We start from the raw sequence: 26,849 nt of genomic DNA on the forward strand, positions 1-26,849 counted from the left end.
TCAAAACTGCCCAGAAGAATCTCAAATGCATCAATGAAATGACACAAGAAAGAGAAGCCTTTGCTATGCAGCAAGGAGACCAAAGTATGATGGCAGAGACGGCAAGAGACAGGTCAGATGTACAAAGATTTGAACTGAGCTTCCAGAAAGGGCGCAGCATGGCTCCCTGGCACAGGCAGGGCACAAGAGCAACACCAGAGGGTTAGCAAGCACCACCCATGCTGATTCAGCATCGGACACACCACGCTCCTCCACAGGCCCCTGCAAAACTCAGCTGTGAGCTGCGCTCAGCTCAGGCTGTGCTCTACCAAACCCAGCTGCAACCCTCGGGCCGGAGACCCATGGCCCAGCTCAGCCCCAGCCCCTGCCTCTAGCCACGCAGCTCAGCCAGAGTTTAAAAAGAACTTTATTGAAGCTCCAATATATATTATTTTTGGCCTCTAAATACCCAAGTATCAGCTCCTATTCCTGGCTCTCCAGTGCTATTCTGCAACCCCCAGCACCGAATCTTTCAGTGCTAGTTTTCTGCTTCATTCCTACAGAAGGAAGAAAAATTTTCAGATGCCTCAGGCACGTCTCTAGAAGAGCAACCACTAACAGGGTGGCTGAGTGCCGGAGGTGATGTTTAGCTGGTATCCATGCCATCACACTCTTCTTGGGGAGGAGATGGGGCAGTATGTTCCTCACTGTTTCGGCGCTGGTAAAACAGCACGTACGCAGCTTTTGTCTACCAAAGAAAAAAGAAAACCATCTGAAACAACCCACACAGCTTGTCTGGAAATGTAACACACAAAAGAGGCACCCACACTTCCAGCACAAACTTACATTAGCCTCAGCCCAAATACTCACCACTATTTGGTCTTCTGAAGCCACTGATACACTACTGTCATCAAAGTAGTACCACTTGCCGTTCACCTTGTTCTTTGCGTAGGCAGTGTCTGTCAGGAGAAGAAACTGCAGCTCAGTACTCCAGGGAAGACCAGCAGGTAACGTCACGTCAGGCTAAGACTCAAACTGAGTGTGCACAGGAGGCCAGGAGCAGCTTTGACATTAACTACCCCAAATCCAGTTCACCAACATACACACCTTCCAGAACACGCTGGCTGGTCTGGCCGGTCTAGAACCATGCACGACATACCAGACTTAGCCCTGAAAGCCAGCGTTAGTGTTTTGCTCATACTCCAGCCAGAGCTCTCCTGAACACACAGTTTCAGACTCTGCATTTTCACATGAAAGAGAAATTTTCTGTTGATGATGGATCTGATCTAGTGCTTGCAAGACTCCTCACTCAAGAATGAAGAGAGACTAAAGTTTGGCAAAGTGTCTTCTGACCAAGGCTTCAGTGACTATGATCTCCAATCTCAAAACACATCCCCCTTCAGCTAATGCAATCCTACAGTGACATACCTGAGTTAGCACATACACCACCAAATGGGAGTTCATCATCCTCTCAAAGTAAAATGCTTTTAAAGTGTCACCTACAGCCTGGATCTGCACAGACACCCGATACAGGGAACTCCACCTACAGATTCATTTCATCTGTGCTGCAACAAAATCAGTGATAGAAAATACAGACTTGCCATGTATCAGACATTTTCCCTGCCATGTGAGCCCTTGTCAGCACAAAGGTTGAGACAACCTACTGCAAGCTAGTGCTAGCTGTGAAACCAAGATGTCCAAGAACTACACATTTGTCTGTGGTTTGTTTTAGAAAAAGTCTGGAACAAAGGAAAACGAAAGAAAAAATAATCTGCTTTAAATAGCTATTGCAGCCAACAGAATTTAAGACAGAACTGCAAAAGGCATCAGTCCCAGCTTCCTGATGAGGTTTGTCCTCTGCTCTGTCTTCCTGGCCTGCAGGCGACTGCTGCTGCTCAGACCTTGTCTCACCACCACTGAGGGAACCCAGCAAATTGCTGCTGGCCATCTCTGCTCTGCAGCTGTGATGCTACGCCCACACTGGACAAGCAGCCACACTCTGGTGTGCTGCAGGGCAAGAAGCTGAGTCTTGGACCCAACAGCTTACACTGAAGATACTCTACCCAGCACTCTCCTGTAAGAAGTTCCTTTCCACAATTTCACGTTCAGCATTGAAAGTCTTGACTCCACTCATAAAGCTGGGCAACACCATCACACACTGATGACTACTAACCAAGGTCCCACAGGAATCAGTCAGACCTCAGGCAGCTGCAAGTGACAAAAACTGTGTAGCTGCTCTGCAAATCCTAACAGGAAGGATGTCACCTTCCAAGTGATATGCACCTGCAGACAGAACACAGGTAGTTTGGGACTAGATACCCTTGGTCAGGGCTCCTGCAGGTCCCCGACACACAGAGCCCTCCCACCACCCTCTGCCTACGTTTCCTTGCACACGAAGGGCAGTGCAGCAGTTACTCACAGTGGCCGACGCCCATGGCTCCATAGTGATTGGAAACTGCAATAAGGTCATACACGTACGAGCCTGCTCTTGGGTCGCAGACAAACTCTGACATGTTTAAACCCCTGGAAGGAAATCCAAAAGTATCAGTACACCAGTGATGAGCATTTTCTAAAAGGTGATGCAGGACACTGGTGAAGCTCTGCAGGCCAGCAGCAGTCTGGGAGAAGCGCTGCACTCTGCTGCTCAACAGCCAGATGTCATTAAAGAGCAGACGCGTTACCCATCCCACACAGGGCAGGTCCTGGTAAACACATCAAGCACTGCCAAGAGATTTAGAGGCAGGTGCTGAATAAAAGACAGTTCAGAGTGTCCCTGTGTAGGCATGAAAAGTGAGATAGGAGCGGTAAGGAATACACTTCATCCTGCAGCAGGATGCTAACAAGCAGAAGCAGAGGAATGAGGCAGGTTTTCATCTCGTACTTGTGCAATCCTTAGTACTGCGAGGGCAGCTCTGCCTAACAAATTTGCTAAACGCTCTGTACAAGTTCTCTTGGTTCAGCAGAACCACATGGTTTTAAAATAATTCCAGAAGAAACTGTACCTGCTAGTAACTAGTCTTCTTTGAGATATGTAGAATTGATTGAGGTTAAGATTAACAACAAAAAAGAACATGTGCGCACACACCCACCCCAAAGAGACACAACCAACCAACTTAACTCATGCCTGTAGTCTCGCAGGTCAAACCCAGAAGGCAGAGCTGTTCCAGTTACAGCTTTAATAACAAGCCCACTCAACAGTAGCACCAGAAGTAGCTTTCTTGACCAGCTTCAAGCTCTTCCACACTTGAGGGCAGAATCTTACCTGACAGGGAACAGCACAACAGTGTCAAGCTTATCCCTCCAGTATCTGCTGTATGAGAAGCGTTTTAAGTGCACGACCAGAATCCTGGGCAAAGACCACAAGTCAAACTTCTTTGTGGCCTGTTGATGTTTCTTACAGTTAGGGCAGTACCTGAGCGAGGAGTAACAAAAAAGGAAATGAATGACAAGTGTGTCACTGAACATCATACAAAGATTAATTTTTCTTTTGTGATTTTAAGAAAAGGTTTAAAGGTCTTGTTCCTTCTTTATTATCTCCTGTATCAGTTCAAACAGGTAACAGTCACAAACATATATATGGCATGTAATGGGAAATTAATAATAATCACCTACTACACTATAAATTATTTTGTTACACAGCTAGCAAGCAACCTCTAAAGATCTTCTGAACACACAGTAGTCACATTTTGGTCACTTAGGATCTGCTGTACCCAGCCCCTCTGGACTAGAGATTTTTGGTAGAGTTAGGAGCAGTTCAGGACTGGTTCAGGCTAGAAATAATACAAGATTAAACCCTAAGGCAGCTACATGCTTTCACTCTTTATAACCATAACTGCTTCCTCCGACACTAATCGGCAACAGAGATGTATGCTGGGGAATTAAAAATAGCCTGATATTTGAAGCTATGTGCTCAGTGCTGCCTTTTTTTCTTTAATACAGGCAGGAAAGAAAGACTTTTAATTAACCTATGTCTGCAGCCTATTGAGTCAAGGAACACAGAACTGAAAGGCTTCTTACTGACAAAGACAAAAAGATAGACCTGGAAAATCATCAGAATCCCATGACAAATAACGTGAACTCAAATAGTTATGGCATTTTACAGTAAACATACCAGGCAGACAGAGGCTCTTACCATGGGTCATGTTCACCAAGCGTTTCCATAGTGGTGAAGAGCTCTATGCAGTCTCTGAGGGCTACCACAGTTTTCTTCTTCTGGGGCTGTAACATACTCCCATGTTTTTCAAATGCCTGGTGAAGGAGACACATACTTTATTCAGTTCCAAAGAGTCTTTAATCCTCAACATCATGAAAAGGACCATGTCCACCTTCACCATGCTGCCTATTGCTGCCCCCATTCCCTACCCACACAACTGTCTCAAGCTTCCAGCCACTCCCTTTTTGTGCTACAAACAGTACCTAAGAGAAATTATAATACGTCTTTACTTCAAAGTTGCTAGGTTTGGGTTTTTTTTTTTCAAAAGAGTAAAACCAGGTTATTCTGTCACAAAACAAAATCTAGTAGAACTCTCACAGAAATACTGAACTTTCTACTCTGCTCTATGAAATTGGTTTCAGGTTTCTTATGAGCTTTGGGGCATTGGATTGGTTTGGTTGTTTTGGTTGGTTGGTTATTATTGGACAATGAACTCAACTACTTAGCTTTGAAATCAAAGTATTTACTTTTCAGAACACACTGGAAACACATCAGCAATTATAGATCTATAGACCTTATCACTAAAAGATTTTAAAGTAAACAGATCCAATGCTTGGTGACTTCAGCTTTTATGAAGGGAACTACACCTACATATCACCATTCACTGTAATCTTTTAGGTACCATGCAAGTTTACACATAGATTATTTAAGAAAAGAGCATACTACAACCTGTGCCTCCTGTTCATCAAAAAGTAGCCTCCGCGTATCAGAATCCCAGTCAACAGCAAGCACAGAAAAAGCTACAAGAAAGAAGGACCATTTATTGCAACAGTGTAAGGAGAAGGAATGAAAAGAAGACAGCAAGACAGTAATTACCATTCAGTTTTAAGATTTTTCCTTCTACAACGGAGTTTATCTCAGAGGTCCCAGAGGAATTTACGAGGCTAAAAGTGAAATACTGCTTCTTGCAGGGCTGCAGGTCTCTTGCTGACTCGATCTGCGTACAACCATCAGAGTGGCAGCAATCAGCTTCTGCTATATTTTCCTTGCCTTCCTGTCCGCCATCCTGATGCTCCATCTCTTCAACATCACCTGGCAAAATTTAAAACAAGCACAACATTAAAGAGGTTCAGTGAAAGGTTAGACTGACACCTTACATTGACAGCTGTTTGCGTGAGCTGGTTACAACACACACTGATTACTCATAAAGTAATGAAAGACACCCAGAAAGAGAAATCTGTGCTTTTCACCGAAGGGCACAAAAGGAAAGGAGATGCCTCTGGCAGGAGGCACCTGAACGCCCTGTAGGGAAGCAAGGACACTGGCCAACATGAATGCACACCACACCTTGTTCTCCTGCTGCTGCTTACATGCATCTGATCTCCCTTGGAAGGAAAATGGTCTACAAGAATTCTCACCGTACCATGCAAAGTGCCATGTAATAGCATGGTTTAAGCATTGTTAAAAAACACCGATCTGTTAAAGCTGAAGCTGAACACACACAGCAAAACCAAATGCTAATAAAAATCTTTAAGTGCTGAAAAGCTTCCAGAGAATTTTGAAAGGGCTTTACCTTCAACCACACCATTGGAGTCATTGCACGTTCCTTTGTCTGGGCAGGGTGTAGAGTATTCTTCTGCCAAAGGTAGTTTCACATAGCGGCTAAACAGAGGGAATGTGCTTATCACACAATCATACTGAAGCTGTACATCGCAACACCAGCACCCTTCTCCATTATCAGTTCTTGCTCTCCAGTCCCCCTCAGCAAACTGGAGTCCACCCTGTACAGCACCATTTACAGGGCAGGAGCTCTCATTCTGAGTCAAACAACAATTCAGTAAGTCTCTGTTCTCACTGCTTCTTTTAAGTTTTAATCGCAATAAATGAAAAAGGCAAAAATAAGTTGTGGTGGCCCCACCTGAGAGCCCTGAAAACACAGCCTGAGTTCTGCTCCTGACCCATTTTGCAACACCAAGCAGGCAGTTTCCCTTGTGACTGCCACCAGCATCACCTTACAGCCAGCTTTACAGAGCTCTCCCAAAAAAACAACCTTGAAATGTCCCTGGGGCCTCCAGACACTAATGCAATGCAAATCCTGGTTTATACGCTACACATAAATTAAGGAAAATTATTTGCATTCACAAGGATGCAGTAATCCTATTACAGTGTAATTGAATAAATGACCACTAGAACTTTGCATAGGATTCAAAGATACAGATGTGACTTACCTGATCTGCTCCAAAATCACATTGTACAAGTGATCCACAGTGAGCTTGTGTTTCGGCACAGATATTAACAGTGGCTGACCAAAAAGCACAGTCGCTGCAGTACTGCTGGATTGCCTCGTTGTCTTCTCCCGAAAGTAAACAGAGAGAGTAACACACTCCGTGCCATCCTCACTTGGCTTGCGAACTTCGTATCTGTTCGAAAGACAGGTGTTTCCATGGGTTATTTCCACTGCCAAGAAGCACAGCAGGTAGAACCAACATGAACTCAGTCCAACAAGTCTCTCCACCAGCTCCTCCTGAGGACGACAAAAGGGGTTGTGCTCTGCATGCAACAGACAGCAGCTTCCTGAACCCCTCCCATGGCACAGGATACATACCCACCACCACTCCAGTGCCACCTCCCCCCATCTGTGTTCCTAATACACATCTCTATCGTCACTCAGCTCTCAAAACGTTACCCTGACAGCTACACATTGCTTCAACTGGATCACGGCATCAGTGTAAAATACTAAATGCACTTTCAAGTCCCTTGGACAGTGCTTGTTCCCCCTGGAGAAATAAACCCTCTTAATATCTTGGACCTTGCATTCTCCCAGCCTCTCGTACAGTTAATGACCTGACATCACATCACTGAGCAGCCAACATTGCAGAAAACTAAGAGTTTGGAAACACCTGTTTCACAGAAAAAAAAAAGAAAAAATATCAGAGGACAGTAAAAACTCAATAGAAACATTCTGGAAGGAAACAAACAGCTCTGGAGAACAGTGAGATGACTGAAACAGCTTGTGCAACTGAGTGAAACAGCAAATGAGATATTTGCAGATGTCAGTCAAAGGAAACTATGTGGTCCAATACTATCGCATTGTTCGCTCATGATACAGATTTCACACTAGTCATTAGAAGAGATTCATCTTCAGGAAAGCCAAGTGATGCTGCTCTTTAATTTGGCAACTCAACTGTTCCAGATTTATCTTAACACCGATGGGGAAAGAAACTACACATAACTACCAAGACCACAATCATATATCTGAATGTACCAACTCTTAACAGCTTCATATAAGCTACTTCCATTCTCTGAAGAGCTAAGTAACCTATGTTTTTTATTCCTGTGTTCAAAATGTCCTTGTAGAGCCACCCGTGTTGTAGTTCTGCTCCATGCTACTTAAATGAAAAGTGATCCCAGCTTGGGGCCTGCAGGAGGTCAGTAGAGTATACAAAAAAAAAAATCCTTCCAGAGAACCCCATCCCAGCCCCCCAAGAGCATTAGAGATCAGGGTCAGCATTAGACAGTCCAATGCAAATGGTTGTTGAGGTTTTCTAGGCTGTCAATGCTATTCAGCTGGACACCAGCACTGGATACAGTTTGCACCTTCTAAAGTTTCCTAAGAAACAGCACCACAGAGAGATGAATTTTATTACTTAGCACCGCTTAAATAACAAAAGACCATACTGGGTCATAGAACATCATCTATGATGAACTCCAGGTCCTATGAGACCCTTAAGGGGGACTCCTATAGAACAGATTCATACACGACACGCACATGTTCCTGGGCATTCTTATAACTCCCTCTTGTTCCACCGACGCTACTCTGCAAGCAGCAGCCCTCAGTCCTGCTCCCCCCATGCATGTCCTGAGCAGAGCCCTGCCCATGCGATGGAACAGATGGGACGGAAGGAAAAAGTTGAGTGTTACCAGCACGCAGGTGTCACCCATCACAAACAGCACGCTGTACCCCAATAACACTCTGCAAAAAAAGCATCTTGCACACTTCTCACTTAAACATAACAAATTTGGTTACTCAGGTGCCCCTCTATCCCCTCAGAACAGCTTTGACATACAAATATTAGAGGTAGGCACATCAGAATCAGGAGCTGTTATTTTCTGAATCTCTACAGCAGCAGCCATGCTCTCTAAAAAAAACAAAATCCAAAATAAAATACTTTATCTATAGTTTAAGAAAGGCTACAGAGCTGATAGCGGGAATCACTGGACAATAAACTGTACTTACGTATCTTACAACTTCAATGAAATAACAGAAGATAAAGATGATGCTAAACCAGATCACACAGCACAGCTTCAGAGGTCAGAGCCACTAGACGAGCTGCCACCACACTGTCAGATATTGGCTGATTGCCTTTACAACTCGTGACAGCTCTGAAAAGTGTCTGAGAACAGCTGAGGAATAGGCAGGGCTTGACCCATCCTCATCAGCACCACAAAGGCTTCATGTCTGTGGCTCTAATTCAGAAAGGAGGCAGTGCGTAATGAAGTAAATAACTTATGTTCCTTTGCAAACTAAAGTTAAGCAGATGCACAGGAGCATGAAAAGCTACAGAAAGATGAGGCAGAGCTATGTGAAATGGCACTGAAAGCAGAAAATACTCTGAGCTAAACACCAGGCTAATATATATGTTGTAGGTTATTGAGACATTCCCTCCCACATTCTGGGATCTATGGTATTAATTCCACGTGGAAAACACTGTGTGGATCACATGTCGGTCTATTGCACCAACCAAAAAAAGCAGAATACTTTGTAAGAGAACAGAGAAGGGTAGAAAAAAATGCCATTGCAGAAGCTGACAAACAGATTCATCTGAACAGGATTACGACCTCACACAGACCCTGAGATGTTGGTGCAAAATTACAACAGGTTCAAAAGCTGACAGTGAGAACGAACAGAGGACTGGAAGGAACCTGGGTGAAAATGCTGCACATATTCCAATCTCTTTGAGGAAGTGTAAATACTCCTCATCTGTTTACTTTCTTTCATAATAGCAGAACACATACAAACAAGTACACTAGGACATAAGAAATCGCAAACGTAGCTTTTTCAGACAACAGGTAGCTCATCCTGTAGAAGTTGGTCACAGGATGTTGCCAGTCTTACAGATGAGAAAGATTAGAAAGGATGAGAGAATTCAACCAGCAAGAGTTTTTTCAAAGCTTAAAAAATAAAAGCTAATTTGGAAAGGACACAAACCCTCATTTCAAACAGGAAAATACCAAAAATTTCAGCAAGTGAGAGCAGACTTCCTAGATCAGTCTGCTACAAGATCTTGAACATTTAATATAAAACTACTGGACTAGCTGGTTCACTGACCCGAGTTCAGTGATTGTTGTTGCCTCGGTCACATAAACAAACCTGACATTTCTGCAGCCAGTAATGGTTTTTCAAGACCATGAACTCATCTAAACACAATCCACAGCATATTGTAAAAGAAGGCAGAAAACATGGTACGTATGGCAAACTAAATATATCTTATCCAAATATGCACACTTTTATAGGTTAAAGGTGACCTGCAAATCAATTTGTGAAAATTCCATCAACATAAACAACACCTTTTTATATTATATGCTTCATCAGCCAGGCTAAGAGAACGGTTTATCTATCAAAATGTTTTTCTTCTTAGGCCTTGAGAACTAAGAAGAAATATTACGAGTGACATCCTTGAAATGGGCTGTGGAGTTTGTTTTCAAGCGGTACTTACCTGACCCCTTGTAGGCCGGCTCCGAGCTCCAGCAGGATCCCCGGGTGATGTGTTATCACCAGCATGGTGCATGCGTGGGTGTTACAGGGGAGCGGGAGCCGGAGGTCCTAGTGGGGCTGGACTTCACAGAACCTGAGAAAAAGAAATAGTAAGCATTTTGGTGATGTGCTGGACGCCGTTCTCTGCTTAGCCTGGAGAATGAGAGCATTCAGCACAAACACTGAACTAGCGTCGTCAAATTGATTTGCAGACCACCTTTACGTAAGCGACTTTCCAATCATATGCCACAGATCTCCCTGCCCTGTCAGAGGAACAACACGCCTTGAGAGAAACATTTACAACACCGCGAGAAGAGGCGAGTCCTGCTGTCCGTCAGCTGTGTTGCCTCTGCACATCGTGCCAGCGACCTTGCTTCAAGTCTCATATCAAATCCCTTTGGTTCTGCAAACATCGTCCCTCTTCTCTGATACTGAATATTAACACATCTTGCATCAGGACTACACTACGTTTCTAAGCCTGCCGTGGTAAGAAAGAGATGAGAGTGCGAAGCCTCATGAAAGAACAGGATTAGAGAATTCTAGCCCCAAATTTTCCTCCCCTTTCAGGTGACCTGGAGAAGAAAATGTATTGCTTTACCCTTTTGTGTAAAAGAAGTCACTTAAATACCAAGAAGTATTTCTTCTCTTCACAGTTCTACTATCAGAGAGCACAATAGGTAAGGTAAATAAACCACAAGAATTGATGAGCCAGAAACCAAGCAGCCAAAAGGGAAAAACACATCATAGCCACTGAGGGCAGTTTGGTTTTTTCCCCTCAATTACTACCTATTCAGCTTAAATTCCAAATAAGAGTCCAGTTCTTCCCCCTGCTCCCTGTCCACACCTCCCAAGATTCAGCATCTCCCACCAGTTTAGTGGGAACTGAAAATCCACAGTGAATGTCTCAAGATGTCCCTGGTGCCCTGCAAAAAATCTCAAAAGGCTGAACATGTCTTCCCTCATATCCCTACAGTGAAAGCAGGAAAAAATACAGCTTTTTCTAAATACGAACTATGAGCCATATCCTAGGTTGCATATCATATGCCAATTTTAAACACTTCTAGGTTAACACTTGGTATTTAAGAGTATACCTCGCAAAATGTACCGTGATCACCAAAAATCCCTCTGCAGTTATTTTTCCCAGCTGATAGCTGACAGACCTCACTTAGCTTTGCTGCTCCGAGCACAATATCCTGAAATGAAGCAGATTTCCTATCTGATTTGTAACATAAGTAATGCCATTAAAACCCCCTATTTTCTGTTACTTCACTAAAGAATTTACCTTAATTTAAAACCAAAATAACAACACGCTTTTTAGTGGGCACTCAAGTCTTCTTCATTGACTTTGGGGTAAATAAGATTTCTCAGCAATACATTACTTCAACTACTTTAGTTTTCAAGTGGAAGCAAGTTTGTTCTTTCAAGGTGAAAGGTTCTGAAAGACTTAAGATTTTATGAAATCTTTTTTATTCCTCCATTTAACAAACAACAAGGTATGTGCCTGTAACCCAAGAAGGTAATTAAGTTGCTGGGGTATCAGAAACTCCTGAAGCTACCAGCAGCAGCAGCGATCTGAACATCCAACCCCCAGGCTGCCACATTTGCCAGTCGTGCATCACACAGCATCCCGGCCCTGATCCGACACGTTACCGGTGATAACTTCTGCCAGGAACGCAGCACTGGGACTGCAGCTTGAAGGGCACTTGAGAAGCTTCTGTTTAATCCGCCCCATCCCACTCCTGAGGCCAGCTGTGTGTGGAGTGATGCAACACCCACGCATCGGACAAGAGAACGGGTATTTTTACACTGCCCTGCCCTGGGTTATCGTCCAGTTCCACAGGCACATGAACCCAGATAAGGTGCAGGAATTAGTGCTGAGTGTCACTCAACCAGCACTGAGGATAAGCACAAGCTGTGTTCTCATGCTAAGGAAATTTTAGGCACACTAAACCAGTCAGGCTAGAAGGAACAAGTTAACCAGAGAACACAGGAGGAGTGAACAGGGCTTTGGAGAAGAGGTGCACAGGAGAGCGTGGGTCAGCCCGGAGGCAGGGAGCCGTGGCAGGGACAAGTCACAGCAACATTTGCTCCTCACCAAGAAGAGCAGATGGGCAAAGCCAAGAGAAGTCCCAGCACTGAAGGAGAACATACAAGGGCCAGTGTGACAGCTAAAAGTGCCAGGGTGGGGTTCTGTGCAGAAGACCTCCCCAGCAGGAGTCAAATCACCCTTTGTGCGAGAAGCAGAAGGCAAAGATGCACCTCCATGGCTACAAGTACATTCCCCAATGGAAAACAAGTTTGGAATCCAATAGGACAAAAACATTCACATTACTCTGGAAGATACGCTCTTCTTTAGTAACGATGTACCAAATCCAAACAGAGAATATCACCCCTCCTAAAGCAACTGAGAGAATTTTCACCAGCCCAGACTAACATTCAGAAAGCCTAAAAATCTTACACAAGACAGTTTCTAGTTACTGAAGAGTTAATTCACAGGGATCTCAATGATTCCTCAGACCATGGGCTAAATATAAAGAAAAATTAAAAACATCTCCTGCAAGGAAAAACTAAAGAAAATCATAATCTTAGAAAGATAACATAGCACGTGGAGTAACAACAACCACAGCACCTTCAGCATATCCTTAATGCTGTCAGTTTGCAAGTTTGCAAGAGCACAATGAAACAAAACCCTAACACAGTCTTAAACCCAACCAAGTCCTTTCCGTGACAATGTTAAAAGTTTCTGCCAGTGCCACTACGCTCTCACAGCCTGCTCACCTCAGGCTCTGCAAGGCAAAAATTCCTAAAGAATCACTCGGAGCTGTAGTTCAGAAATCCTGAGCTGAAAACCTACCCTGATCGCTCCCTCTTGTACCAATCTTAACACAAAACTGTTGTACCGTCAACCCTTCCTTTCACATCGGCTTCAGCAGATGCAAGACCCAAACAGATGGAAACACAGTGGAATTTAGGAACCTCGCACTATTAGCATTCTTGAATCATTTAATTAAGTCTTAGAACACCTAAGAGCAGACTCTTTATAACCAGACAAGGTAAGCAGACTGTCCATGATAAAAGTGATTAAGCATTTGCTTTTAAATAAAAAGCTTTGCTTTTTATGAACAAGTGTTTCTCTGTTGCATTTTTGAGACAAGACTCCCTCTCCTTTTCAATAAAAGAATGCTGGTTTTCAGCTATAGACTAGAATATTACTTTAATGGGTGATGCTGCCAGGTAAAAAGATACTTAATCGGAGTTCCTATAAGCAGCTTTCTCCTAATTCTTGCCCCGGTGCCTGGCTGTTTGCTCTCACCCTGCAGTGCTGAAAGCATCTGAGAGGGTGTACATGGAAAAACAGGATTAGCAAAACTTCCTCCTGCCACCTCCCCTCTTCCTTGGAGGGTTATTTTTAACCCAGGTCAGTTCACTATGACTACAGCTCACAGCTGCACCTCATTTACAGCTGTGCCTGCACAAAAAAGGAAGTGGTGACTGCAAAGGAAAATACACGTGGAGCTGCAGTTGAGCTCCCACCCCAGAGCAGAGCCAGCTCAGAAGCAGCTGTTTTCTCTGGAGGGATATGCAACGTACTATGACTGTAGGAAAGTGCAGAATTTTTGTAATTACCATTGTAATGTTATGCTTCTTTTTTTTTTCAATGTTTTACTAGTTTTGGAGACAAACTTACAATCTAACACTTCACAATACCCTCACACAACAGACTTGAGAAAAGCCAAATGTCCTTCCCAGGCATCCTAACTCACCACGCCTTTGGCTGCAATTGAAGAAAACAATGACACAGGAGCTTTCAGAAAAGCTCAGATGTTACAACTCAGCAATGAAGTCACAACAGAACAGCACCAAGCGCCCTGTCACAGCAACCCACCCAGTGAAAGGCACACGCTGCACCAGAGCATATTAGTGCAGGACTTCACACTGGCACAAAGATTTTATGGAAGCAACATCCTTACACTGGAACATTCTCAGATGAGGAAGGCTGAACTTGTGAGGAGGGGTTGGATTTGATGTCCCAAGCCCCAGGTTCAGTCATGAGCCTCAAAAGTCCATTTTCCACTTCATATGCAATATTTTTTATTTTCCAGCTGCAAGAGAGAATCACAACTTTTGCTCTCCTTACCAGATCTCACAGATGACTGGAGACACCTCATCCACCAGACGTATGTAAAACATCAAGCACAACCAAATCCTGGGCTTCGCTGAAGTTTTCCATGACCGCAGTTAAGACACAAATAGCTAAAGCGCCAGTCAAGAGTCTATTGAGAACCACCAATCACGGTTACCTGGGTGCTACGCAACTATGTTGGGTGTTAGTAGAGGCAGAATACAACAGCTTAAACTTCATGCTACCCTAGTAACAGCCCCAACGCTTTTGGGTGACTTGGAGCTTGAGCTTGCCTAAAAATGCCAGTGAAAGTGTAACCATAATGCAGACACATATTACCATCTCTCAAATAGGCTTGTAGAAAGTTCCAAACTGCAAAAGAGAGACCAAACAAAAAGTTCTTTATTACCCAGGGCCACGACTTCCTTTGTGTGAGGAAAACACCTCCTGAACACCGCATATGCTGATCTGCTGCTAGAAGGGCTGCATTACTCCTAAGTCATGCAAGAGGTCTACAGGAAGGCTCAGGTTTTGAGAGGGGAAATAAAAATAAAATCAGCTTTTATATCCTGAAATCAAAGCAAATGTTTTGTAGCATTCTTCACATCATAGCACCTTCCCACTTTACTCACACAAAGATGTCATCTTTTGGCATGATATGATTTAAACCTTCATCCATTTGGAAGATTTTGTGGAATCGATGATTATACACGTCTGTCACCACCATCTAGAACAGCAAGTGATATTTGCAAAGAGATTATAATAAAAGCTTACATAAATTTAGGAAAAACTAACTTTAAAAATCAAGCAACGGTTTATTCTTATTGTTTCTTTATCAGAATTCTTTCAGCACACCAACATGAGCACTGTTTTTTATAACAGCACCCAAAAGCTAATCAGCTGTATTTGTAAAGATGGACCCGAAAAACAAAGCAAATAACAGACTGATTTTTACTGAGGTACTGCAGAGATGCAATGCCAACAGCTGCAAGTCAGCCTGATGGAAACAACAGCAAAGATCCCAACATCAAGGTGGGAACAGGCTAAAGACTTCAGGCACAGATCACTCACATCTATAATTAATTTAAATTAAACTGAAGTGCTACACTGGCATCCTGAAAACACCCCAGCAACTACAAAACCATTCTGTTATTAAAAGGATGTCCAAGAAGAGGTGTACCCAAAACAGATATTAAACATCTCTCAGCACTTAAACTACACTACCAGAAATGCTGGGGGTGGGGACTAGCTTTCTTCCCCTTCCTTTAGGCCTACCTACTGCAATGGAAGTATCAATATAAATGAGGATTGTTTCATCCTTCTTTTTATTTTCCAATCAAAGAACAGCATTCAAACTTGTTAGAGTTTTGCTACTATTCTGTTAACTTTAGCTTATCACCCATCTAAAAGCTACATCACCATAATACTTCAGGAACAAACATTTATCAGAACTACTGTGCTGCATTCATCCTTACATTTTCTGCAGGGACACCAGAGAGTCTGGAGAGCGATTCGCACAGATCCGAGATGGCTCCCATCATCGGCACCACGACCCGGTACTAGAAACAAAGATAACATCGTGCTTACACCAGGCAAAATAAACCCATGGAAAGCAGGGCTCAAGAAAAAGGAAACAAAATCTTGAATTTAAAGTTCTGCTGAAGTTAAGGTCACAGTCACACACTTTAAGGTCTTCTGGATTTCAGCCCCCATCTTACAAAGCAGGGATTTGGAAGAAATGCAAGAGCCTTGAACTGCTGGCCTTTTGGTCAGGCTCAGCAGTAGTAAAACACACCAAAAAAAAACCCAAACAAACCAACCAACCCTCCTAAGCAGATTAGACCACCTAAATCTTTATTCGATGAGCAATGTCATAGACTCAGGCTGTAGTTTACTTATTTTAAGAGTTTTATTCTGGATTCAGACTGAAACAAATCCCCAAAGTTCACCCAGCACAGGACACACCACGTGTGACGTAACACACTGGGCTGCCTGGCAGGTACTTTCCTTGTAGCACCCTGTATGGTGTCACATTTTGGATTCGTGGCTAAACCAGCATCAATATCACACTGATGCTTTTAGTCATTGCATACACAAAGCACAAGTTTTACCACCTGCAGTTATTTGCACATGCAAATAGTGCCAATAAGAGCCTCCAAAACTGCTTTGCTTTTGCCTTTGGTAAATGCCGATCTGCCATCAGGGCATCTAGTCACTCTGCCTGGGCCTCCCAGATCGTGTGTTTTGACCCATGTGGCAAGCACAAGGTTGCGCTGGGTATGTGTGTGCTCGCCCACAGGTCCACTTAATAAATACATTTAAAAGCCTACCTCAATATCGAGCAGGCTTTAAAAGCAATCAAGTGATTTCTGCCTCCCCCAACAGGGACTGTTTCTCATTCCTGTTTGAAATTCAGACGCCTTACCCATTTAGGTAAGTTTCACTTTTACATTTTCCAAGGTAACAGCAGGTAAACATGCCACCACAAATCTATTACTGCTTTCAGGGAGCAATGCCTCACACCCAGGTAATCCTACCACAGGAACAGCTAAAGCCACTTCCAGCTGACCAATGACCCTAGTCTCAAAAACTGAGATTTTACAGTCACCTGCTTTCACATGTTCAGTTCCCAGTTTTCACATTAAAAATCCCACTCTGTCTCACTCAAATGTGGACATCAATGTCCTCTTGATTACTTGAAAAGTCTCTACTTTAAAACCTAAGAGAAAGACTCGGACGACACAAAAAAGACACAAGAAATTTGTGTCTTTAACATGCCTCACCTGGACAGGTCTGTGCTGTGGGTCTGCATATACCAGGGTAACTTCCATGAGACGATCTCTCCTCAAGGGCAGGGGAAGGGTTAAGTAACAGAAGGGATCAAAGGTCACAGAAACTTTGGAGCATTTGGGACAAACAAGGGTAGATTTGAAAAGACCATGAAAAATATCCACAATGATAGAATCATTCCTCAGTCTATGATTCTCCCAGGCCTCTTTTGCCACCTCCTAGAAAAAGAAAAAAAAAACAAGACATGCATTAAAAGTTATTTCTCACAAACACTTCAATAGCATGGCAAGCACAGGGGTCAAAGAAAATTCACAAAACTGATACTTGATGAGTAAATTTCACAGAAAGGGTTGGGGGACGACCCACCAGTGTGTCCAGCATAACATAACACAATGAGGTTTTTTCTCAATGAAACTAAGGCTTTGCATCAAGTCAAATGTAATATATCTATTTTAGCAGGGTCACTTGGTCAGGTATTCCTCAGTGCACACAATGCCAGAAGCGTGAACGGAGCCAAGGGGACAGTGACAGGGTTACAGGCTGCTCTTCAGGACAAAGCTGCTGACAGGATCCGCACCCCTCTCCTCCACGAGGAATAGAATGCTGCCCCTGCTTTTTTCATCTTGGAAAATGATGGTCAGTGTCTCACAAAGGAAGTATAAAAAGGAGACAAATTACAATCCCTTGAAGGCTTTAACAATACAACTTGTAAACTCCTTACCTAAGAGCATCTGATAACTGGCATTTATCTATTCAATGCAACCAGAGGCTCTTCTCTGCATGAGACTTTTAGTTTATGGTACAATACTGTATATTTCATGTATATCTCAAATGAATTAAGTGCCATAGATATATATACACTGCAATGTTACTGTCACTGACCAGGATGCTGAGATGGAAACAGAATAATAAACTCCAACAACTGCAGTGATAGGGACGCAAAGCAGAAATACACATCTCCTACATCAGGGGTAGGAAAGTACCTAAATAAAACCAAAGCATGTTGGGCATCCTTTCCATCCCACATTTACCAACATTTCTTGGGGAAAAAAACCAAAACCCACTATTTCTTGTGGTGTTGCTACATCCACTGTATTATGCAAGAAAAGGTAAATGACAGTTATTGCCAGTTAAGATGAAAAACAACTAGTCACATATACTTCCTAAATATAAGAATTGTATCTGGCTTTTAGAGGTCCCTAAAGCTTTTTTTCCACCTAATATATTTACTCTGGACTCTGCATTTGTCAGTATATTACAGCTGTTTGTACTATAAGAGGTAAATGCCTGAAAAGAGGAGTGCGAGTTCACTTAGGGGAAGACATTTCACTCTTACATGTCTCATTTTAATGCAAACATGGTGTTTGCCAACTTCAGAGGAACCAAGAAGTGTCTACACGAGGCTCACGTACCAGTGTTGACTGGCAAACAGAGGACAGAGAAAAGGCAAGAAAAAAAATGAACAGAAGAGACTTTTCTGGTCTCTGTCACAAAAATGGCATAAGAGAATTACTTTTCTCTTTTTAGACAGAGGGGGTAATTGGAGCCCCAGGGTGTTTAAATAAAATGTAAAGTTGCTTTAATATCAGTGTACCCATTTCCGCAGGACCAGAAAGGAGAAAAATCTTCTCTTACAGAGAAGCAGGTAGCTCACCAAACACTAGGAGCTCATCAAGATCCACGGTTGTACCAAGTCACTTACACCTTGATTCTCTCTTTGTCTTGACCGAAGCTTTCAGGCACTCTATTCAATCTGGTTTAAAACTCAGATAATGGATTCCATTTGTCTAGAGGCCATGAGGGAGCACACATGAGAAGTCTGGCCTAAAACCCCATTACATTTGACACTCTGCTGTCCACCAGTGGGACACGGGGATGGCTGCCTGTAACCCCCAAACCCAGGGCACGTGCTCAGACCCTTCTTTGAGGGACACCCCTGCACCTCCACATGAGAGCACTCTTGGTCCTACCCAAGTCTACATGCGAGTGCTATGGCCTCCGCACAAAGCGCTCTCCTCAAACTGGTGCTAAAAGCTGCTGCTCAGTCTTATCTGTAGAAGATGGTGGGCCTGAATAGTTAGGAAGAAAGGTTATGGTAGTAACTACAGCTGTTACATCACAAGATCAACTTCCTTCCTTTCCACTGCAGAACCAGGTCAGTGTTCTATCACAAGTACATCTTCCTGCACAGGAACAGACATCCTGCTGTAAGGCAGAGCAACAGCAACGTGCCATGAAGTGTCACAAAGAGTCAACTGGGCCATAAAGCACAACAGGCTTCCCTCCTCCCAGGTACACTGCTTTGTAGGGAAGATGTTTGTGTGGTGTGTGAGCAAGAAGGCCAGGAATTGTCATAAAACCCAGTTAAACTGTCTCAGAAGCACGGCCTGCCCTGTCCTCAACCAAGGGCAGCATACCGAATCGGGTCTGCCATTGGCATCCTTCAGCTCCAAGTACGGTTTCTTCTTCACTCTGTTCAAATCCTCATGCAAGCCATCTAGTAGAAAAGCCAAGAGCTCCTGCGAATCTTGCTGCTGATATCCTGAAAACTGAGGAGCAAATCGTCCAACCTGCGTCTGAAACACAAAAGCAGAAGTCAGAGAGGGGTGAGCATTACCTATGCATGAAACACAGGAATAAAAACACTCCCACCCTGGCTTTTGCAGAGATCAACTCCATGCCACCTTATGTCAGCAGCAGAACACACTGAACTGGATGCAAATGCAGTAAGTGTGCAGAATAATTTTCACAATTATTTTTCCCCCTACTGTTGAGAGGGAAGAATGCATTTAAATGCTGTGACACTAGAAATCTAAGTTATCAATATTAGTTTAGGAACCTGCAAACAACCAGTACATAAAACCTGCCTGATGCATTTTGCTTGAATTTCTCTCTCAAAAACCTAGAGTTTCCACAATGCAGACTTGCTATGAGGTAGCATCTTGAAGCAGGTGGACTGCAAGACTGAAAATGCTTGCAGAAGATAGTTATGAACTAACAAAACTGGCTTAAAACTAAGCTCGAAATCCTTGCCACAGTAATCTCTAGCTATTCTAAAAAATGCGATACAAAGCTAAGAAAGATAACAGTCTGAGTTAGTGAGAGACAGAAACAGCACACCCGTATACGGCGTGTTATTTCAGAAGTGCTATCTCACACGCTGTCATTTAGTGTTCCTGCTTCTAAAAAAAAAAAAATAGAAAGGGGTCCCACAGGAAAACCAGCAATTAGCTGAAGGAGTGGTCAGTCCTAGCGATCATCACTAGTTTTCTCATAAACACAAGGAGCCCAACAGACTTGCAGAATTACGCTCACTACAATGTTACAACTCAAGATGACAAGTGCAAGGGAGCCCAAACTGAAAGGCTATTTATAGAGATAGTTAACACTGTCACTGCATCAGCAACAATTGTTAGAGAAACCACAAGTGATACTGTACTAGGAAATAATAGAGAGTAATTCCTATTTCAGTCTACATTAAGAAACTTCTATTGATATCCACTACAGATTCACATATTTCCTCTGACCAGGAGTTTACAGAACAACTTTAATAGTAGTGGATGATGTGCCAGCAACTCCAAGCCACAGAAATTAAACCACAGCTTGTTTCAGAACTACCTATGACTCCACAGGACAGATTTCTGTAGTCCATAGGTCTATTGCTCCAGCTCTCAAAAGCATTTACCCTTGACTTCCAGACTGTACCTAAACAGTAACAGAATGCACATCTATATTAACATCAGGTCATTGCTTATTTCATGCATTTGGGATGTTATTCTTCCTCAACATACTGACACTGCACTGCAGAAGCAAACTCTCAGTGTTCCTTGGATGCTTTAATTACATTGTTAAGCACTAGAGCATCTTTGCACTATATTTAAAACAAAAGACAGTTTTTCTGGGGGTTGATACCCAACTGCTAACCTGCAGTATTTCAGCTCAAAGCAGCTTTTTTACACTGAGGCACTGCGAACATTACATCAATAAATGTTATAGACAAGGAGATGCATTTTGCTCTCTGCTTTATAATTTCATTTTTAAAATGTATAATTTGCACACCTTTTCTCACTGTTAAAAGTTCACAGCTGGCAATTCACATGATCTTGCCTAGTTTTGTAGCAGAGATCATTTTGATATATCTGTAAACAGCTCCCAGGCTGGAAGGTCATTTACTAAGTCAGGTATTTAACTAACATTAAAGAGCAGTAACCAATTTGATGGTAAGACACTACTCACTGGCAAGTTCCTCCCTATACCCTGAAAAGCATTTACATAAAACCTGAAGCAATTCCATTTTTATTGCTTTCATAACTCCAAAGTTTGTGGAAGGCATATTAGCTGTCACTTACTTTAAACATACGTGGGGCCACGTGAGAGTGTCTCCCAGACCAAATCTGTTTGATGAGCTCTGCATAGGCTTCTGCAATTTCTCCTCTCATCCCCAGTGGATTGTTCTGATTTATTTCAGCTTCATATTTATCTTCCAGGAAATATTCAGTCAGAGGGGGAGTATTGCTCAGACACTGAAAAAGCATTAAGAAGATGAACTTACTGCACAGGACAACAAATCTGTGCAACAATGAAATAACAAACCTGGCTTTCCCATCAGAACATGTACTAAGCTATTAAAACTGGTGAGACGAAGCCTGCATATACATTTAGTTAGTAACAATAATTAAAAAAAAAACAACACAAAAAACCCACCACACACACAAAACAAAACACACTCCAGAACTGCGTGCAGTGCCCTGCTCATGTCACTTATGCTGCACACACAGGTTAAAACGCCCTCCACACCAGGCCACTTTTGCCAGGACACAGCATTAGGACCTGACGTTACAGTTAAGCATCTCTTTGGTACGGTTTCCCTCACAGCCCTTTCAGCAGCCGCATATTTCAGATCCAGGCCTCCTCCACACTGTGCTATGTTTCATAGTGCTAACATGCTGAGCATAAGCTAACCTAAATATGAACTGCTTTTTTGGATTGGGGTTGTTGTGGTTTTTTTTGTTTTGTTTGTTTGGGGGTTTTTTTTGGCAGGGCATTGTTGCTGGTTTTGGTTTTGTTTGTTTGGTTTGGTTGCTTGTCTGTTTTGTCTTCCCGTTCCAGTCGCAGTCTCCTCAGTGAATCACATTAAAACATGTTTTCCTCTCCCCAGATTTCACGATCTCTGCAAGACTGCTCTCTTATTTAATTCTAGGGAGGGCTCTTGCCAATTCTCACCTGTAACGCAGAATTCATGAAGCAGGTATTTCCAAGGTTACTGAGTCCGCAGAGTCCAGGCTGTGACAGGGAAGCACCATCCCTGCAGTTGTAAGAGTTAGAGACAAATCCAGAACCTCTGGAAGAAAGACAACACAGTGAACTCCACAATGAGTTCACCAATGTTCGATACTGTTTAAGAGTCACACTAAATAAGAGCAAAAAACCTGCTTAATTAAATTGTTTAACCAGCCTGCATGTTTCTGCTTCTTCATAGTGGCTATTACTGAATAGAAGGAATGTGAAATGTATGTGCTAACTTTTGAAATTAACTAAATTAGTGTATGGCTCATAACACATCAATTTTCTCTATCTACAAGTACACAGCACACTACCCTAATGCAGCAAGAGTCTATATGATAAACTTTAAGAACTAACACAAAAATTACGATTTCTACCTGGAAAGGCTTCTACCACACTGGCAGATGGAGAAAATAATCTAATCCCTTCCCTCATACCCCACATCACCCCAAAAACCGGGCAGTGACCGCGTGGTTAGTAAGCTCTGGAACATGCGCTACTTGTGCAAGTGAGCAGGGAATAGCAGAACGCAGCGGTTTCAAAAGCAAAAAGATTGATAAACAGGTACAGAAGAGTAGCAGAACTCCTCACAGGGCACCATTACACTCCATTTCTATACAGGCAAGGGTGCACAGGAGTATTCACTCACATGAGGGACAAAGAAACAAAAAGAATATTCCTGCTCTTACCCCCTGCCCAAGTGGGAGCTGTTCAGTCCATAGGAGTTACTGCTATCACCGTTAGTAATGCCAGAAGTGGCAGACACTGAGGAATAAGAACTTGCTGATGATTTTGAAGAGGTAGCAAAGTTTCTGCTAGTTGCAGTGCTTGATCTGGGAGAAAGGAAAAAGAAGTAGAAACAGTGCTACTACTTTTCTCACCTCCAGACCCACCTCCCACAAAACTCTGAGGACTTGCCACATTACAGTTATTTTCTCCCACACAGAATTTACTGTTTTGATCTGTGTGATCACACTTCCAAACACTTGCCCGGGAGAGAAACCTCAGACGAAAGTATCAGAAGTAAGTTATTGCTTAAAGCAAAATCTGGGTCCCAGACTGAAGTAAGTATGTAATTCAGATGGCAGAGTAACATGGAAGCAAGCTTGAAGTTTACGAGCAAAATATCTTGAAACAAGCCAGCAAAAAAAATCCCAATCTTATGACCATAAAACACTCACCCCGTGTTAAAAATGGCAAAGTCCTTCCTACTTGAAAACAAAACCACCCACTCACACAGACCATTAATTAGTACAAAGATAACCAGGGCAGGCACAAACCACTTTGTTACTGAGCCTAGCTGACACAACTATTACACATTGCTTGGAGGCCAGACACACTGCTAAGTACGCGCAGTGTGCTCAGCAACCCTCAGTGTTTTGAGACTGGAGATACGGAAATGGATTTTAAAAGTTCGTAAGTCTCAAGTCTATCCGGTTGTGAATCCCAGGCTATTGCACACGACTGTTCTCCTGGTCCAGAACAGAACCAGAACACAGTGTTACAAAAGACCAAGGCTCTAAAACTCAACAATGTTCTGTCACAGACAGCTTTGATTCCATAAAAAAGCAAAACCATCAGATAGTGCTACATAAATAGGCTTAAAGAAGCTATTATGATACCAATTCATTTCTAACTGGGAAATGGTCTACTCTCTCCATCTTTGCCTGAATAAACGTGCACAACTGAATGCAAAAAGGTGCACGACACCAACAGCCATGCAACAGCGGCTGATCCAGTCCAAGCACAGCAAAGGACAGTGCCCTCAAGCTTTAGCTTCTTCTTGTATCTCTTTTAATGTGGCCCTGATTCTCAAATAATAAAAACATCAAATGTATATTCATAGCTCAGATGCTACTAAGAATACAATGTTGGCAAACTTCTGTGGAGCAAAAACTACAAGACAAAGAACAAGCCATAGTGGCCAGGAGGAAGCAAACCAGCTGGACAGCCTCACCAGTTTGGAAATATAACAGCAGTAAAATAAACCCAGAAGTAAACAAGTTAAAACAGGAGCTTCTACATGAAAACGTAAACACGACCTAAACCTGAAGCATGCTAAAAAAACCCAACCAACCAACCCCAGCAGCCAGCACAACCAAAATTATACCAGGAAGTATACTAGCAAGAATGAGCAGATCTACCAAAATAACCAAGACAACCATTTGTGGGACAATACACAACCTTCTGGTCATTACATGCTGGAGGTGAAACTTCAAGTTTATCTGGACACAAATGTAAGATCAACGAGAGAACAAGAGGGTCTAGACAAAAGCAATTATCAGGCTTATGCTCCACACGCGGGAGTTTCAAGGGTCAAGAATAAAATAATTAAGCTAACAACAGCCAAAAAAGTGTGTTCTTAATAGATTTACAAAGTTTGAAGTAGAAGTGAATTATCTAGAAGAAGGGCAATCTAGAAAATGCCAGACTTGAAAATGTAGCATGTCTGCTTGACATGTGTGATCCCAGTGAGAGAACAGAATAAGATACTCAGAAAATAAAATGAAGAAAATCTAATAGGGGGAAAAGAAAAGGAGGACAACCCTTAAGGGATTTCAAAATGTTCAACAGAAGCATAGCAGTAGTGAATAATCAAGAGTCAGACGGCAACTGAGGAGTTCCAAGAAGTACTTCAATAACACGCTACACACACAAAATGTAAGAAATATGGGGGAAGATTAAAACAATGGATCAGAGAGCAACGATAAGAGACAAGTCACAAAATCATCAAGGATCTTGAGTGAATCTACTCAGGAGTAAAATACAGCGAAGGAAGAGTTCATCTAACCATGCACCAGTTCAGGGGTTTGAGAAAATAATTACACAGGTTTGAGGATGAGACTGCGAGGTGTGACTGCTGAATCAGTCCTTCTGCTTAAGCACAACTCCAGTGTCTCAATATAACTCCTGTCTGAGCTAGAACAGCTCTTCTAGAAAAATCTACCATCACGGTTTCACAGTGATCAGCAAGAGCTGATCCAGTAGACCATAGATAAACTGTTCCAATGACCAATAATGCTTATGGTTAGAAGAAACATTCTATTTGCAGCATGAGTATCTGGTTTCATCACCTGGACACTGGATTGTGCTCATCTCCATCTGCTGCCTGTCAAGTTCCTTCCCCAATTTCCATTTCTCATATCCCAGAGAGGCTTTAAGTTAAAATCAACTTTTGAATTTCTCACTGATATGATACTGTAACTTCTAGGTCCTCTAGCACAAAAAATATTTGCCAATTCTTCAACAATTCACCTGGCTCCTTCCGAAACCTCTCATTAGGCTGCTTTTCAAATTTGTTGACAACCTCACAAGACACAATCATTTCACACATGGTTTTACCAGTGTGCCAGTGATCACAAAAGTCTTCTGATGCACACTCAGCATTTCCCTGCTGAACCACTGAGGTTATTTGTTTGCTTTTGCCTCAAGGATCTTACAGGAGTTCACATTCAGGAGACAGAACCAACACCGCAATCACATTCCCTGAGTCCAGCATCTATTTTGGGCTCATGTTCTTCATGCCCACGTACACAACTTCATGCTCCACAATACCGACACGTTGTCCCTGTCAATCAAAGAGAGTTGTTTCACGTCTTGCCACACAGCCTTTCAAAAACCCACACAAATGGCAAGCGAGGAGAAATCTGGAGGCTAGCAGCATAAAGAGGACAAAGTTAGAATAATCTAGTACAGAAACTGTGAGGCCATATGGTTGATAAACAGAAAAACTGCTGAGCTGAACAGCCTGAAAAAAATACTGCAAAAGGCTTTCAAGAGGCTGGAAAACAGAGATAGGAAAAGTATTCCAATTCAGTTGAGGCTGCTTTCAGAGCATACAGTAAAATTAGTCCTCCTTTAAAATATCAGTATAAAAAAAAAACCCACAACACAAACCCACACCATTAAAATTACTGTGACAAGTTTTTGTCTAAGCAGGAAAACCTAGAACTTATATTTAATTGGCAAAGCAGAAGCCATAGTGGATTTTAATTTAGAAAGTTCTTACATGCAAAAGCCTCCTTATCTTACATACTCATCTGCTGCAAACTCAAGCACTTGAAAAATCACATAATAAAGATCCGACCACAAAACATTTAGCCCTGCTGCTGAAGGGATTCTCTGAAATCACTGACATACAAGGAACTGGGGGAAGGAGATGAGTTTTAAATATGAAAGAGCATTTAATTATGGTATTATGTACCCACATAATACATATCAACCACTAAGGTCTTAAAATTGTACAGTAATGTCTGGCATGTAATACCACTGAATGTTGTGCCAGGCTGCACAGATGCCTAAATCAAGACAGTAGTTGAGAAAATCCTCCTGTGTTACAAGATGGGTGAACTAAGCAACAACTCATCATTTTTTCTGAGGACAGTGCCAGGTGGGAAAAATAAAGTCCACTGAGTATACAGAGCCAAAGAGGAGAGCAGGCAGAAGAAACAGCAGCCAAAGAACCAAGAGGTATTTTCCTGCTGTGTATTGCAAAGGGAGGCAGGCAGCTACCAGGCAGATGCATATGAAAACAGGAGTGAAGTTGTATTTAGCAATATCGGATGGAAAACGTGCTATTTTTATAGATCTGACATGATTTCTTGTTTATTTGTGCTAATAAAATGATACCCAGGATAAAAAAGTGTGTGCTAGGACTGAGCTGGAACTCTGCTAGCTCAGGATTTTATTTTTAGAGTTTTTTCTATGTAACACTTAGGACTAAGTTCCACTCCCCTTCAGAAACAAAGTATGCCTCCAACTCTGAC

General features: G+C 42.6%; 1 protein-coding gene across 3 annotated transcripts in view; it reads right to left on the reverse strand.

Moving 5' to 3' along the window:
- Positions 1-388: 388 nt before the first annotated feature.
- Positions 389-26,849, reverse strand: part of USP4 (ubiquitin specific peptidase 4) — a 35,905-nt gene continuing 9,444 nt past the window's right edge. Inside the window, exons 7-22 of one of the 3 annotated variants that reach the window (XM_065845393.1) lie at positions 22,773-22,916; positions 22,024-22,141; positions 21,150-21,323; positions 19,218-19,376; positions 16,794-17,018; positions 15,486-15,569; positions 14,643-14,737; positions 6,361-6,552; positions 5,706-5,794; positions 5,009-5,224; positions 4,862-4,932; positions 4,112-4,227; positions 3,242-3,391; positions 2,399-2,502; positions 850-938; positions 389-727 (exon numbers count right to left, since the gene is read on the reverse strand). In XM_065845393.1, coding sequence (XP_065701465.1) covers positions 626-727; positions 850-938; positions 2,399-2,502; positions 3,242-3,391; positions 4,112-4,227; positions 4,862-4,932; positions 5,009-5,224; positions 5,706-5,794; positions 6,361-6,552; positions 14,643-14,737; positions 15,486-15,569; positions 16,794-17,018; positions 19,218-19,376; positions 21,150-21,323; positions 22,024-22,141; positions 22,773-22,916 — 2,128 coding nt within the window. In that variant the 3' untranslated portion in view covers positions 389-625. Of the gene's footprint in view, positions 728-849; positions 939-2,398; positions 2,503-3,241; positions 3,392-4,111; positions 4,228-4,861; positions 4,933-5,008; positions 5,225-5,705; positions 5,795-6,360; positions 6,553-9,849; positions 9,982-14,642; positions 14,738-15,485; positions 15,570-16,793; positions 17,019-19,217; positions 19,377-21,149; positions 21,324-22,023; positions 22,142-22,772; positions 22,917-26,849 lie in introns of those variants that run through there. The other 2 variants (XM_065845394.2, XR_010652026.2) reach the window with 2 other exon arrangements.

This window comes from Patagioenas fasciata, chromosome 10 (genome assembly GCF_037038585.1).
Source record: "Patagioenas fasciata isolate bPatFas1 chromosome 10, bPatFas1.hap1, whole genome shotgun sequence".
NCBI classification, from domain to species: Eukaryota; Metazoa; Chordata; class Aves; order Columbiformes; family Columbidae; genus Patagioenas; species Patagioenas fasciata.